This window comes from Limulus polyphemus, unplaced genomic scaffold, assembly GCF_000517525.1.
Source record: "Limulus polyphemus unplaced genomic scaffold, Limulus_polyphemus-2.1.2 Scaffold1862, whole genome shotgun sequence".
NCBI lineage: Eukaryota > Metazoa > Arthropoda > Merostomata > Xiphosura > Limulidae > Limulus > Limulus polyphemus.
Genome location: NW_013667472.1, coordinates 69,633 through 82,248, shown reverse-complemented (window position 1 = coordinate 82,248; position 12,616 = coordinate 69,633). Strand labels below are relative to the sequence as shown.

The window sequence follows — 12,616 nt, the reverse complement described above, 5'->3', positions numbered from 1 at the left end:
TTTTCTCGGAAATAATTTTTATGGGAAATTAACAAACGACCAGATACGTAACAATACCATAGAATGAATGGGAAGGAATGACAGCTGTCTATTGCAAATAAACTACTTCAAAATCAAAAACGTATAAACAACTAGAAACGGGATTAAAAGGGAACACACCTCAATACTATGTGTGTATTAACTTGGAATTATTTTTTGTTTCAAACTTTTTGCGCAAAGCTACACAAATGGTTATTTGTGCATAACCATCTCCAACTATGAAGGGATAAACTAGAAGAAAGGCTGCTAATCAACTGCACCTACCTTTAACTTTTAATCTACTCTTGTCTTAATTTGTTAGAATTTGACTGCCACTCTTAAAGTGTAAATGTAAAATGTAAATTGCAAAACCCTTTAACAAGGAAAACTCAATAATAATGTCATTTAATAATTGCACAGTAATAAGATTCTTAAGAAAACATTCACTTGCATTCCACAAAAGAAACCTTCAACAAAGATACAGTACACACAGTGTATTACTTGATAACTTCACACCTACCTGTAACTTTTAAGCTACTCTTGACTGAATTTGTTAGAAATTGGCTGCCATTTTTAGAGTGCATGCATAGCCCCAAAATGTGGAGCATGTTTTTGTAGCAATGAGCCATGAACCCAATTTGAAATAGAATATTACATTAACTAAAGATAGTCATGAGCAACCTAGTTATTTATTACTCCTAAATATATATATATATCAAGTTTCAAAGTGATAACGTTTTTGTTTAAATGTTTTCAAAGTAAGCTCAGATGTAACAAAAACAGCAAGGTACAAGGTGAATAGTTTTAAAACTCTGCTACAAAATACAGAATAGAATTATTAAACTAATTCAATAAAATGTTTTTATAACCAACTTTCAGTGTTTAAAGTCTTTCTTTGTGAGCTGATATTATATTTGAATGTATATATATCATATATATATATTTTGATATTCATATACATTATAGGTATGCATAAATGTATAGATTTTATGTAAAAACAAAATACAATTTAGTTTTAGTTGTGTCAGTTATGTCAATATCTTAAAAAGTATAAAAGAGCAGATGCATTCCAAATTACTAATATAATCCACAATTTCTTATTTATCAGACATTTCCAAAGAGTAATGTATTAAAAGAAAAAATTGATCCAATAATACATAACCATTTAGATTAAAATAAAATGTTATATTGCAGTAGTGAGAAAAACTTTTCTTTGATAATAACTTTAGAAAGTCTTTTTATATAAATGAATGTAAATAATATATATGTTGTGGAAAGAAATTAACTTACAATTAAGTAATTAAAAATGAAAATGTATTTCTTATGGATATAGTCTGTTGAACGTAGATTGATGGTTAAAATAGTTTTTGATATGACAGGAAAAACTTCAAGAATTAAATGCTATGTTTGAGAAGTTTGAAGATGAAAACAAAACCTTAGAAAATTCTTTAAAGGACATGAATGAAAGTTTTCAGCATAGTAAGGTATATAATCCTTTTTTAATTGCACAAACAAGAAATTTGTAGAAGTGATGTTGCAGTTTCACTTTATTAGCTAATTAGTGAAAAAACTTTTGTTTTCTTCTGAAGTAATATAGCTGATTGCTATATTAGATAAATTATATTAGCTGTTGACAACACTTTTTTTCCATTGCACACATATTTCTCTAAATTTAAAATGTTAAATTTGCTTCATATGGTTAACAGGAACTTGAGTACAAATTAAATTTGTTTGCCAGTATGTAAAGTTTAACCTGTTTGTAAATCACAGTATAACACTTTCAAGTTTTGATTTTTTTAACTGTTTGTATTTTTGTTTTAAATTAAAAATGTGCATAAAGATAATACTTAACATGCATATAAGTTAATATTTTTAAAAATTTGAATGCCAGTTAATATTTCATCATTTATCCTTCATGAAAGAAAGTCTACTTTCTGAAGATGTTGGGATTATTGGGTTAATTAATTTTTTGGTGCTAAAAGTTTATTTTTTGAAACTTTAATACTTCTCTTTCTTGGAAGTTGCACTTTTATTTTTAAACTAATAACAGAAACATTCCATGGGTAATATGATATCTTGTGCAACCTAAAAATGTCAAATGTTACATGAATACAGCTTTACAATAGAAACAGAACAAATAAGTTGATGTCTGGGGATAATATTTGTACAATACAATATAGTTCTTTTGCTAAACTCTAATTTAGAACTGGCATGAAGATGACTGAAGACTTGCATTAATGATAGGTAATAAGGAAAAAAATGTTTTATGAAAAACCAATTCAAAATATGTAGATACCTTTAATATTTAATTTATGTATATAAAATATTAACTTGGTAATTAGCTAGTTAACTAGATATCGTACTTCTATAAGCGTATGGATATATACGATATATGTATACATATATCTGTGGGTGTTTGTTAGTAGCTTCTGTGTAGTGTATTCTAATTTATTAAAATGATATTAAATTTAAGAGATATATATTTGGTTATTGCATAGATTTTCTAATAAAATTAATCTTCCATTTGTATAAAACAAAAATCAGTTACTTCATTTCGTTTGCCTCTTGTTTTCATGTGAAAATTTAAGATTCTAAATAGAACAATAAATACTACATTTTGTCAAATCTTTGTATAAGAGATGTTTGTTTACTAATTATACATGCTATCACTCATCTATAATCATGATTGTTTTTTAAAGTGAATCTTATGAGCATTTCACACAAACATAGTACAATTTTTTCTTATTCTGTAGAAAGAGCTAGAAAGATTGTCGTCTGTAGAGCAAGAACTCCAAAGGGATAATAAGGACAAACTAAAGAAAATTACAGCATTGGAAAATGAGTTAGAGAAAATTAGGTATTGAAATTTGCTTTAATTTGATCAATTTTATTGTAAGTTGTAAATGTGGAATTATTTTATAGTAATACATATTTAGCAAATGGAAAGTCTTGTATATCTCATTGCTTAAGTTTTTTATTTTAAAAATGAAATGTTATAATTTTAAAGTATATATTTGATTTAAATTGGGGCTTTTTTTAATTTGTACAATATAAGACTATTGCAAGCAAGAAACAAGCATACTTAAGAAAACAGAATAACTAATTTAAGATCTTAATTCTTTTTATGGTAATTGAATTTTTATTTTATCCATTGTGACATTTGAAATTATTAATCAAAATTTCAAAAACGATTCTATAGACTCAAACAAAATGACAGTAGAAATACTTTAAAAGACATCAGACAGAGAAAAGATTCCTTACAAAAAGAAAATACCAAACTAAAAAAAGATATCACCAAATTGGAGAATGAATTAGAGGTATGATGTGAACAATGAAACTTGTTTCTGAAAACAGAAAATTTATTATGTTGTTTCATTCTAAATTTACATGTACTTTGTGGAGTACTTTGCATTATTTATATACATATATATATATATATATATAAAATAATTGTGGAAAACTGAATTTTAATATGCATGCATTCAGCAAATGTAAATAGGTCAGTTTCAGTTTTGATGGGATTTCTTCTCTACAACCTTGTAAAATGTTGCTGTGATTTCCTTATGAATAATTCAGTTATTTATTAAATAAAATATGAAACTTTGTTATTGGGTAAAAAATGGAAGAAATATAAATATAATACTTTTTCACGCATCTTTTCCATAATTATTTTTACAATACTGACTGCAATTGAATTTCTTATACAGAAAGAAATACTTTTCTTTGTCAACCCAGCACTAAGAGAATTATTATATTTTGTTTTCAGAATTCCAAAAATTTTAAAAGTACACTTCAGTCAAAAATTGATTCTAGTGAAGAAGAAATCCAATCGTTGAGGTACAATTTTCAATGTTTAATTTGATCATATTATCTTTGGGATATTGGGAAGATACATTAATAATAATAAATTATGACATTGATTATGAAATGTAAAAAATTAAATAAATGAACCCAAAAATTATCCTATATTTAAAAATATTCAATAAAAATTTAAATTTCATAAATCAGCTTTCATCTAGCAAATCCTTTCTTTATAAATTAATTTGGGGTAAATTTTTAAGTGTCGTGATCTGAGATGTAAAAAATATGTTTTGGTTATAGAAAATCATCTTTGACATTTTTTATGTATGGAATTTAAAAACTTTGAATAGTTCTCAATTTATAATCTATTTACAGAAAACAACCACTATTACACAATAATTTCTGAATGTAACAGAAAAAATATATAAGAATTTAACTGAGAATTACATTAATGAAAAAAATTACATAGAGCTATCTTGAATGTAAAGAGATGATTTTGTTTCTTTAAAAATTACCCTTATCAAGAGGAATAAGTATTTCTGAATTCTGAGACTTCGTAAATGTTTCAGATTAACGTTTATCAAACTCTCTTGAATTCATAATAAGGGTAGTTACAAATAAAAGAGATTGATGATAGTTAACCTGAAACCCAGAATAATTGAACAAATTTCAGCAATGTCATTCTAGTTAAAAGTCATAAACAGATGACATATTTCTTAATGTTTCTGACTTTAGGGAAAAATTGAAATACTTGGATCTGGAAAATAAGAAACAAACAGAAGAAATAGAGAAGTTGGAAGCTTCGCAGAGAAATATTGTATGTATACATTCTATAAAAAATAGAATGAATATATTCAGAAATAATTTCTTATGGACTAATCACAATAGGAGATTTTTACACAATCATTGAAAACTTCAATGGATAGAGGTATTGGCTTTTAAACCAATTGGAAGTAGTTTTAACAGTTTGAGATGTTTTATTGAAGCAGTTTGTCACAATTCTGAGTGGAATGTGTTAGTTTCAGACAACAGCTGAGACAATTGTTTGTCATCGTATTAACCATTTTTTTATCAATGTTAAATACTGTGATCTATAAAATTCATGATTGTGTTACACCACTCTTATAGCAGTTTTATTGTTATTTAGAAATTAATTATTTTTGTAAAATTTATTGGTTTATGAAAATTAATTAAATATAGTGATTAAATCTTTAAAAAATATATCACAAAGGGCCAAGTTGCTAAAGTACAAATCCTTTGGTACCTATGAATGCAATGCATAAATTGTTTTGTATTCTAAACATTGTGTTTTTATTTCACAAATATTTTTTAGGAAGAAGAACTAGAAGAGGTAAAATGTTCTAGAGAACATACTGCTGATGAATTAAACAAACAAGTAGCATCTTTTAAATTAGAAATAACTTCCAAAAACAAAACAATTAAGGACCTTGAGAAACAGGTAAGGATTTTTGAATATTATTTCTGGCATTTAATGAAAAAAAAACATGATTATGCACATAGATGTAGAATTGATTCATATTTATAAGAATGATTTTGCACATGTCCTGAGCTTAGGTAAATCCATGATACCATTACTTATTTTGCTGTATATGACATTCATGTGTTTGAGCTGTTGCCAGACACCTCAAGAAACTGCATTGCAGAGTAGTGAGAGATTTATAGCAGCAAACTCCTGGAAGTATGTAGGATATCATGTGTTTCACAATTCTCACTTAAGGATTCCAAACCCACAGATGCTTATTGATGATTTCTCTGAACCATTATATGTAATGGCCCAAATTTTAATCTCTTCTTTCCATCCTGACTGTATATAGTCATACCCCTGTTGGATCTACACTTTGTTTTCATTGACATGTTCAGTTTGGTTATTTCTTCACAGTAAATTGGACTTCATTTGAGAGTATCTGGCATTCAATTTGGCATAGTCTTTTTGACTTTAGATGGAGTTAGCTTCCTTTGTGATGGAATCCTATTAATACCATTAACCTTTGATGTAAGTTGTCTTACATTATCTGGCTTACCCTTCATAAACGTTTTCTCCTCATTTTTGATAGAAAATCAACTTATATTTTTTAATCATTGGATAGGTTCAATGCCTTATCTAATGTCACAGTAAATTTCAATCATTCACTTGCTAAATGTTGCCATTAGTGTTTTTTTTCAAGTGTTCATCTTCTATTCAGCAATGTGCCAAGTGAGAACTTTTTGATCTTTGGTCTTGTCATTCTTGTGTTGTCTTTCCATCACTTTATCACTATTTCCTATGTCCAGCATGAAGTCATATGCTTTTTCAAGGCTGCTCTTTGTATCCTTTCAATTTTCTGTCTTCTCTTGTTGGCAAATACAGCTAGTGGCTGAAATATATAGTTCATGTTGCAACTCACAATTTCAATTAAATAAGTGTGTATTATAAGATCAATACTGCATCTTTGAGCAATTTGCATGGAACTAGGAAGGGTGTGCAAAACTGTTACTATAAGCATGAATCAATCCTCTATGTTTGTGTGTGTCAGGAGCATTGCTAGATAATGAAAAGATTTTAGGCTTGAACCCCAAAAAGCAGTTACTACTCAAAACAATTAAAAGGTAATTGATATGTAATATATTATAGTTTATATAAGATAGGTTTATGATATGTATATTCTTATCTATATCTATATTAAAGTTTGAACAAAAATTAATAATTTGTATTTGTAACCTTTGAAAAGTAAGAAATATAGGCAGTTTCTTTATATTCTTTACAGATCAAAAATATCAATACCAGACATAATTCTCAATCCAAGGAGCTCATTGCTAATGAAAACAACCTGTCTTTGCTGCAAACAAAACTAGATGAAAAGGATAATGAATGTAAAACAGCTAGAGAAGAAATTGAAGAAATTAAAAAACAGGTTTAATTTTTATTCAAAACTTTGTGCCATATATACTACAGATTTAAAGCTTTCATTGTAATAATCAGCTTTGAGTACAATTATATTTTTCTTGTGATTTTCTAAAAACTGCACATACAGAATAATTTATAAATTCAGAAAAAATCTATAAAAAAACAGGAAGTTACAAAATGCTTAGTATGCCTGCATACATACTTTTCTTCCCTTCTTACTTCAGGCTTGCTCTCAAGCCAACAATTAATCTTAACTTTAACACTAGAACCACTAGACAATCAAAAGATACTTAAATTTTAACAATGAAAATTCCCAAATAGATGGCCTTGGTGTCTCTCATATTAAAAACCATTGAATTCTATACACACACAATGACCAAGAAGTACTGTAACTTTCTTTTAACATGTAAACATTTATATACAACATCATAACCCTTCAACAAATAGGAAGTACACTCAGAAAACCCTTTTAACAATTATATACATTGCAGCAAAAGTGCCCCTAGTGGCACAGTGGTATGTCTACAGAATTTCAAGCTAGAAACCGGGTTTTGATTCCTGTGGGGAACAGAGCACAGATTGCCCATTATGTAGCTTTGTGCTTAACTTCAAACAAACAAACAAAAAAGCAGGAAAAGAACTTTAACACAGATCAACTGGTTATAGTCACATCAAATAGATAAATGCAAAATAAACCCTTTAACAAATAATAAATTTTTACAATACATCATAAGTTCAAAAGTACAAAGTTGAAATCTTTAATAGACCATAATTTCAAATTAACACAGTACAAAATTAAGGAAACTCTTTGTAATGAAACAAATATTATCAAATCACAGTACACAAAACAGTAAAAGCAGGTATACAAAACAAACCCTTAATAATACACCTCCACACAAACCCTTTGTACATTAGAACATAGTAATTACTTACAAAGACTTGACCTCTAACATTGAACACAAAATAATCCTTTACAAAGTCAGCAATATGATAACATTAAATAAAACCTTTTAAATACATAGAAATGTACAAAAATAATTCATAATAAAAAACACTAAATAAATCACTAAATTAAAAATGTAAAATATAATCTAAAAAGAAGGAACACTTTAACATAAATAATTTCAGTATAACAGGACTTTAAAAGCAAAACATATGAAATAAAAGAAATAAACTCTAAAACAAGAAGTACAAAATAAACTTTTAAAATCATACACATATATATAAAATAAAAATCACAGAAGTAGGTACTAAAATATATAATATTTACACTTATCCAGAACAACTACAAAGCCCAACCACCCTTGCCCTCGCTTTAACCCACCATCTGATCTCCAGTGCAGTATTTGTCTGTTAGTTAGCTACAATGTTCACCCTGATGGTTTCTCAAGTCTTGGATAGTGCCCTTTGAGTTTTGTCAGCTGGACTTGCACTCAACAAACCTCTTTTTTTTTCTAGTTGCAGTGATGTAATGGATATCAATCTCCTGAGCTAACCCTTTTCTGTGTTATAAAGGGCCCAGATCTCAGTCCACCATGCAGTTATCTCTTGGCAATACTTCTTGAGTATAGGAATCTTCTGCAGAGAGGGGTGACCAATGATAACTTTGGAAAGAGTGGTCAGGAGCACTACCCTTGGCTGCTGCCCAGTGAATTCAAAGGACCTCTTAGGTAGCTTGACTGCCATAGATGTGGAAGTCTCTTCCGTCATCTCTCTTTGAGCTAGTTCTAAGGACCAGTAGTGTCACCATGCTATCTGAAATTCCTTGCCACCAATGATGGAAGTGATGTGACTGGTGGTGAGATCTTCACAGATATCTTGCTTCTCATGTCAGTAATCGTTCTATTAGTTGCTGTGCAGACTATTCAAGTTTCTGCTGCTATTGTTGGTGGTGCCAGTTGTGTGTTGCCCTTCAAGACAACTTTAGTACTGGGAAGGTATTTTTAGTTTATGGAATGCAGTTGTCCCACTGGAGGATAGTGCACATCTGATATCATCTCCAACTGGTGATAAGAGTTCCTGTGATGGAACACCTCAAGAAAGGCTTCCGATACCTTGACATCCTTTTTCACTTCTGTTTAACTGAAGTTGGCAGCTGTGGCTTAGCTGCTTCCAGACTCGACCCAACCACCATGGTGGTAGTGTTCAGAGGGTTCTTCAAGGTGGAGGTTGCTTCATCCAGCTTGGCTTTTGTGGGTGAATCTGTGTTCAGCTTGTCTACTCGGAACAGGGAGACATCAAAGTCAGCTCAACAACCAACTCAGCCAAGTCCTTTAGTCTAATACACCAGATAACAGTGCAGATTTATCCTTTGTGTTGGATATATAAGACTGTTTAGTGTAAAAATTATTTAGTTCATTTAGTGATCTAATATTTAATGCTTATTTAGTTTTCATAACAATGGTTAAAAGTAATTATTTTAAATGTGATAGTTATAACAAATTTTGTTATGCAAGTGGGTAAGAGTTGCATGTTTTGTGTGTAGTTCAATTGTTGTAATTTAACGTTACATTAATGGAACCTTCTGTATTTTTCTCATTGCCTTAAGTAAGGATTGTTACATCATAGTGTCTCATAGTTTGAAGGAAGTTCTATGCCTCTATTCGGTAGTGTATGTATATATACATAACCAAGTGAGTGCAAATTAAGTCAGAAAACGTTAAGTTAGTGAAAGTGAAGTTAGACTGTGTGATTGTTAGTTTAGCCTCAACGGGCAATATTTAAAGTGGGTTTCACAGCTTAACAGAGATAACGGAGAATAATTTGTCTTGTCAAAGGATGTTCTAAAGTAATTGAATCCACCTGTGTGGACTTTGACAAAAAGGAGACAACTACTTAAAGTTCTGGATACAACTGTGGTAATCCATGGGGTAACGTAAGTGATTTTATCGCAGATAGTATAGTAAGAAACAGAGTAGAGAAAAATAATTTGTCTTGTCAATTTGGTTCCGAAGTAATTGAACCAGCCTGTGTGGACTTTTGACAAGAAAGGAGAATTATTTAGAGTTTTAGATACAATTGTGTTATCCTATACTGTAAATAAATTTTGTATATACGCTTGACTTTTTTTGAATATATATTATTTTAAAACAAGTGGATTGTGTGTTGTCCATTTATTGTTCGAATTTATGGCCAACAAGTCACAGACACTTACTGTAAAGAATCAGGCCCTATAAAACCTAACACCTTGGCTCTACTGGGTTCAAATTCACATCAATGGTGAAATTCAACTCCTCACCAAATAAGAAATCATGAGTGCACTGACTGTCATCAAAGCTTCCTTCCATCATGCAGTTTGAGTAGGATTTGGAGGTATAAGCATACTAGAATGAAAAGTACCACTGGCTTGTTGAAGAACAAGATAGCCAGAATGGTCAAGAATTTGATCTTAAATAGCAAACTATTGTATTTAAAATGTAATGAAAAATAAGTTCTGATTGGCCAGAAGGTTAGCCAGATGCTATGTTGTGAAGAAAATTGTAACTGTTCAATTTCAACAACACACTACTCTAAGACTACCTTTAGAGACATTTTTAACCTATTACCTTGGTCAAGCAACATTTTTATGAGTTATAAGTATATTCATCCTCCATATTGCCCACAGAAACTTCTGAATCCTCAGGCTTCATTGAGTCTCTGCATGACCATTACCTATAGCTGTGCTGTCCTCTATTGCCATGCCCATGATAATGGCTAACACAGTTTACCCTCTAACCCAGATACATTCCCCCCTATTACTCTAGTTGTTACACAAACAGAAACATGGTCCAGTAGGAATATAATAGGATCATTTTGCAAAACTGTTTCCTGCACCCATATGCTGGCTCAAGTTAGTAGACACCAACTATACTTATGATCATTTGAATCGAATTCATTAATGCTTACATTATCTTTCCCTTGCATATTCTTTCAAATACAAGTTTTGTTCTAGTACTAGCTTGGTGCAACATACAAACTTTCATCACACAGGTGTTACTTTCCTTCTCTAGAGGCACATTTACAGTCTGCATTTTCATGCATTTTTACCTGCAGCTTGTACTTTAATAATGTGAAGAAAATATTTAGAAAACTGTGTACTTATAAAATATTTCTACTGCATGATTGAAAATATCCCATCATAACCAAATAAAAAAACTGTGTACACCAAGTTTCATTTATTATAATATCTGAGCTACTTTTTGAATATTTAAGGTTGATCCAATCAAAATGCCTTGCTGTACTTTAATGAAAAACACCAGTCCCAGCTTTGTTTTCTCTCAGACATAGTGTAGTTTTCTCCGTTACTCCTATCCTTCTATGAAAATGCATTACCTGCCAAATATTTGAACCTAGCACTTTCACATAACTGGTCATTCACAATGAAAGCTTGTAATCTTGAGGCATCACCTCACCTACCATTTGAGGACTGCTGTTGACATCCATGCACAAGGTACAGCTTTCACCAAACCAGGTGTTATCTTAAGAGAATGACAGAGAACAAAGATAACTGGACTGAAAGTAATTTACCAACTTTCTTGACCATCAGTTGTATGAAAACTGCACATACCATAACACCTAATAAATACTAATTTAAAATAAGAAGGTAGAAAACTCATGTTTATATATCACATCAGTATATATTAACAATTAAATTTCATGACCATTGTTATTTTTAAGAAAAACAGAGAGAGTGTATAAGTGTTATGAATGCAGTTTGGTGCTTTTATTCCAGATTAGTTTTGACTTTTGAGGAAGCAGAATTTATATCTGAGTCAGTCTCATCAGTGTATCAGTTACTCATTGTTGCTGCTGATCTTGTGATTGCTTTCAACTGGATATAGTTTAATTACTTCATTTGCACTGACCTTATTTCTTGACAATTGTTTGGTATTTACAGTTCATCTTCAATAAGCAAAGCATTTTATTTTATTTACTCTGTTATCTTTCAATCGACCTGAAAGAAATCACAACACCAATCCTTCCACATACAAAATCTCAAGTCCTGGTTTTATGAGATTAAATGCCTGTGTTCTAGGTTTAATCTTGAAATTACCACAACTATACATTTAGATTCAAAATTAGCAGTTCTTAAGAATTTCATAAAACTTTTTCATTAAGTATATAAGGCTTAATGTTTCCTATTGATCATTTTTATGAGTAAGGGTACACTTCTAATTATTCAGATATATGTGATTTGTTTTTATTGCTAATTTTATAAATGTTAAATGAGATGTCTTTCTTTTCACATGGACTATATGACAATATGAGAAACTGATTAACTAAATATCTGTTTTTAAGTTATGACTTTAATTCAAACATCTGTATTTTCTTAATGTGGACTATTGGTTCAATTTTTCAAAATTTTTTTCTGAATACAGATATCACAAATCTTTAGGATATTGACATTAATTGAAATTTACTGAAGACTAATTCTAAATGTTTTGATTTACTGTAGATCCTTGGTATGCATGATACAGTTTGATATTGATTCAAAGGTTTTAATTTTAATATTTGAAAAATTACTTTCAGTTTATGTTTATTATGTATTTAGTTGGAGGAATTGAAGAACTCACTAGAGGAGACAGAAAAAGAAAAAGATTTAGCTAAAAAAAAATATGAGGAAGAAATTCAGGAACTGACACGGATGTATAACGTTGCCTATGTAAGTGATATTGTTTATTTTTATAAGACAATAAAAACAATAATTTGTTTTTTCATGTGTAACTTTCCCCTAAAAATATACATACTGTATAAGGCATGCATTACATTCTGGTAGCACAATTTGTTCTGTACTTTGACAGAAAGACTACAGAATAGCACTGAATGCAAGAGAAGATGCAATTGATAAACTCACCTTAGAAAAAGAAAGAGCAGAAGCAACTGCTAGATTGGGGGAGGTTAAGGTAAGACAAT

The 12,616-nt window shown here is 29.9% G+C and overlaps 1 protein-coding gene across 5 annotated transcripts in view; it reads left to right on the top strand.

Moving 5' to 3' along the window:
- The window catches only part of LOC106465189 (synaptonemal complex protein 1-like), an 80,366-nt gene that overhangs the window by 65,333 nt on the left and 2,417 nt on the right, over positions 1-12,616 (top strand). For 2 of the 5 annotated variants that reach the window (XM_022393036.1, XM_022393037.1), the window contains exons 16-24: positions 1,398-1,502; positions 2,772-2,875; positions 3,218-3,335; positions 3,785-3,855; positions 4,555-4,636; positions 5,153-5,278; positions 6,585-6,731; positions 12,255-12,365; positions 12,505-12,606. In XM_022393036.1, the coding sequence (XP_022248744.1) occupies positions 1,398-1,502; positions 2,772-2,875; positions 3,218-3,335; positions 3,785-3,855; positions 4,555-4,636; positions 5,153-5,278; positions 6,585-6,731; positions 12,255-12,365; positions 12,505-12,606 (966 nt within the window). Of the gene's footprint in view, positions 1-1,397; positions 1,503-2,771; positions 2,876-3,217; positions 3,336-3,784; positions 3,856-4,554; positions 4,637-5,152; positions 5,279-6,584; positions 6,732-8,182; positions 9,537-12,254; positions 12,366-12,504; positions 12,607-12,616 lie in introns of those variants that run through there. The other 3 variants (XM_022393038.1, XM_022393040.1, XM_022393039.1) reach the window with 3 other exon arrangements.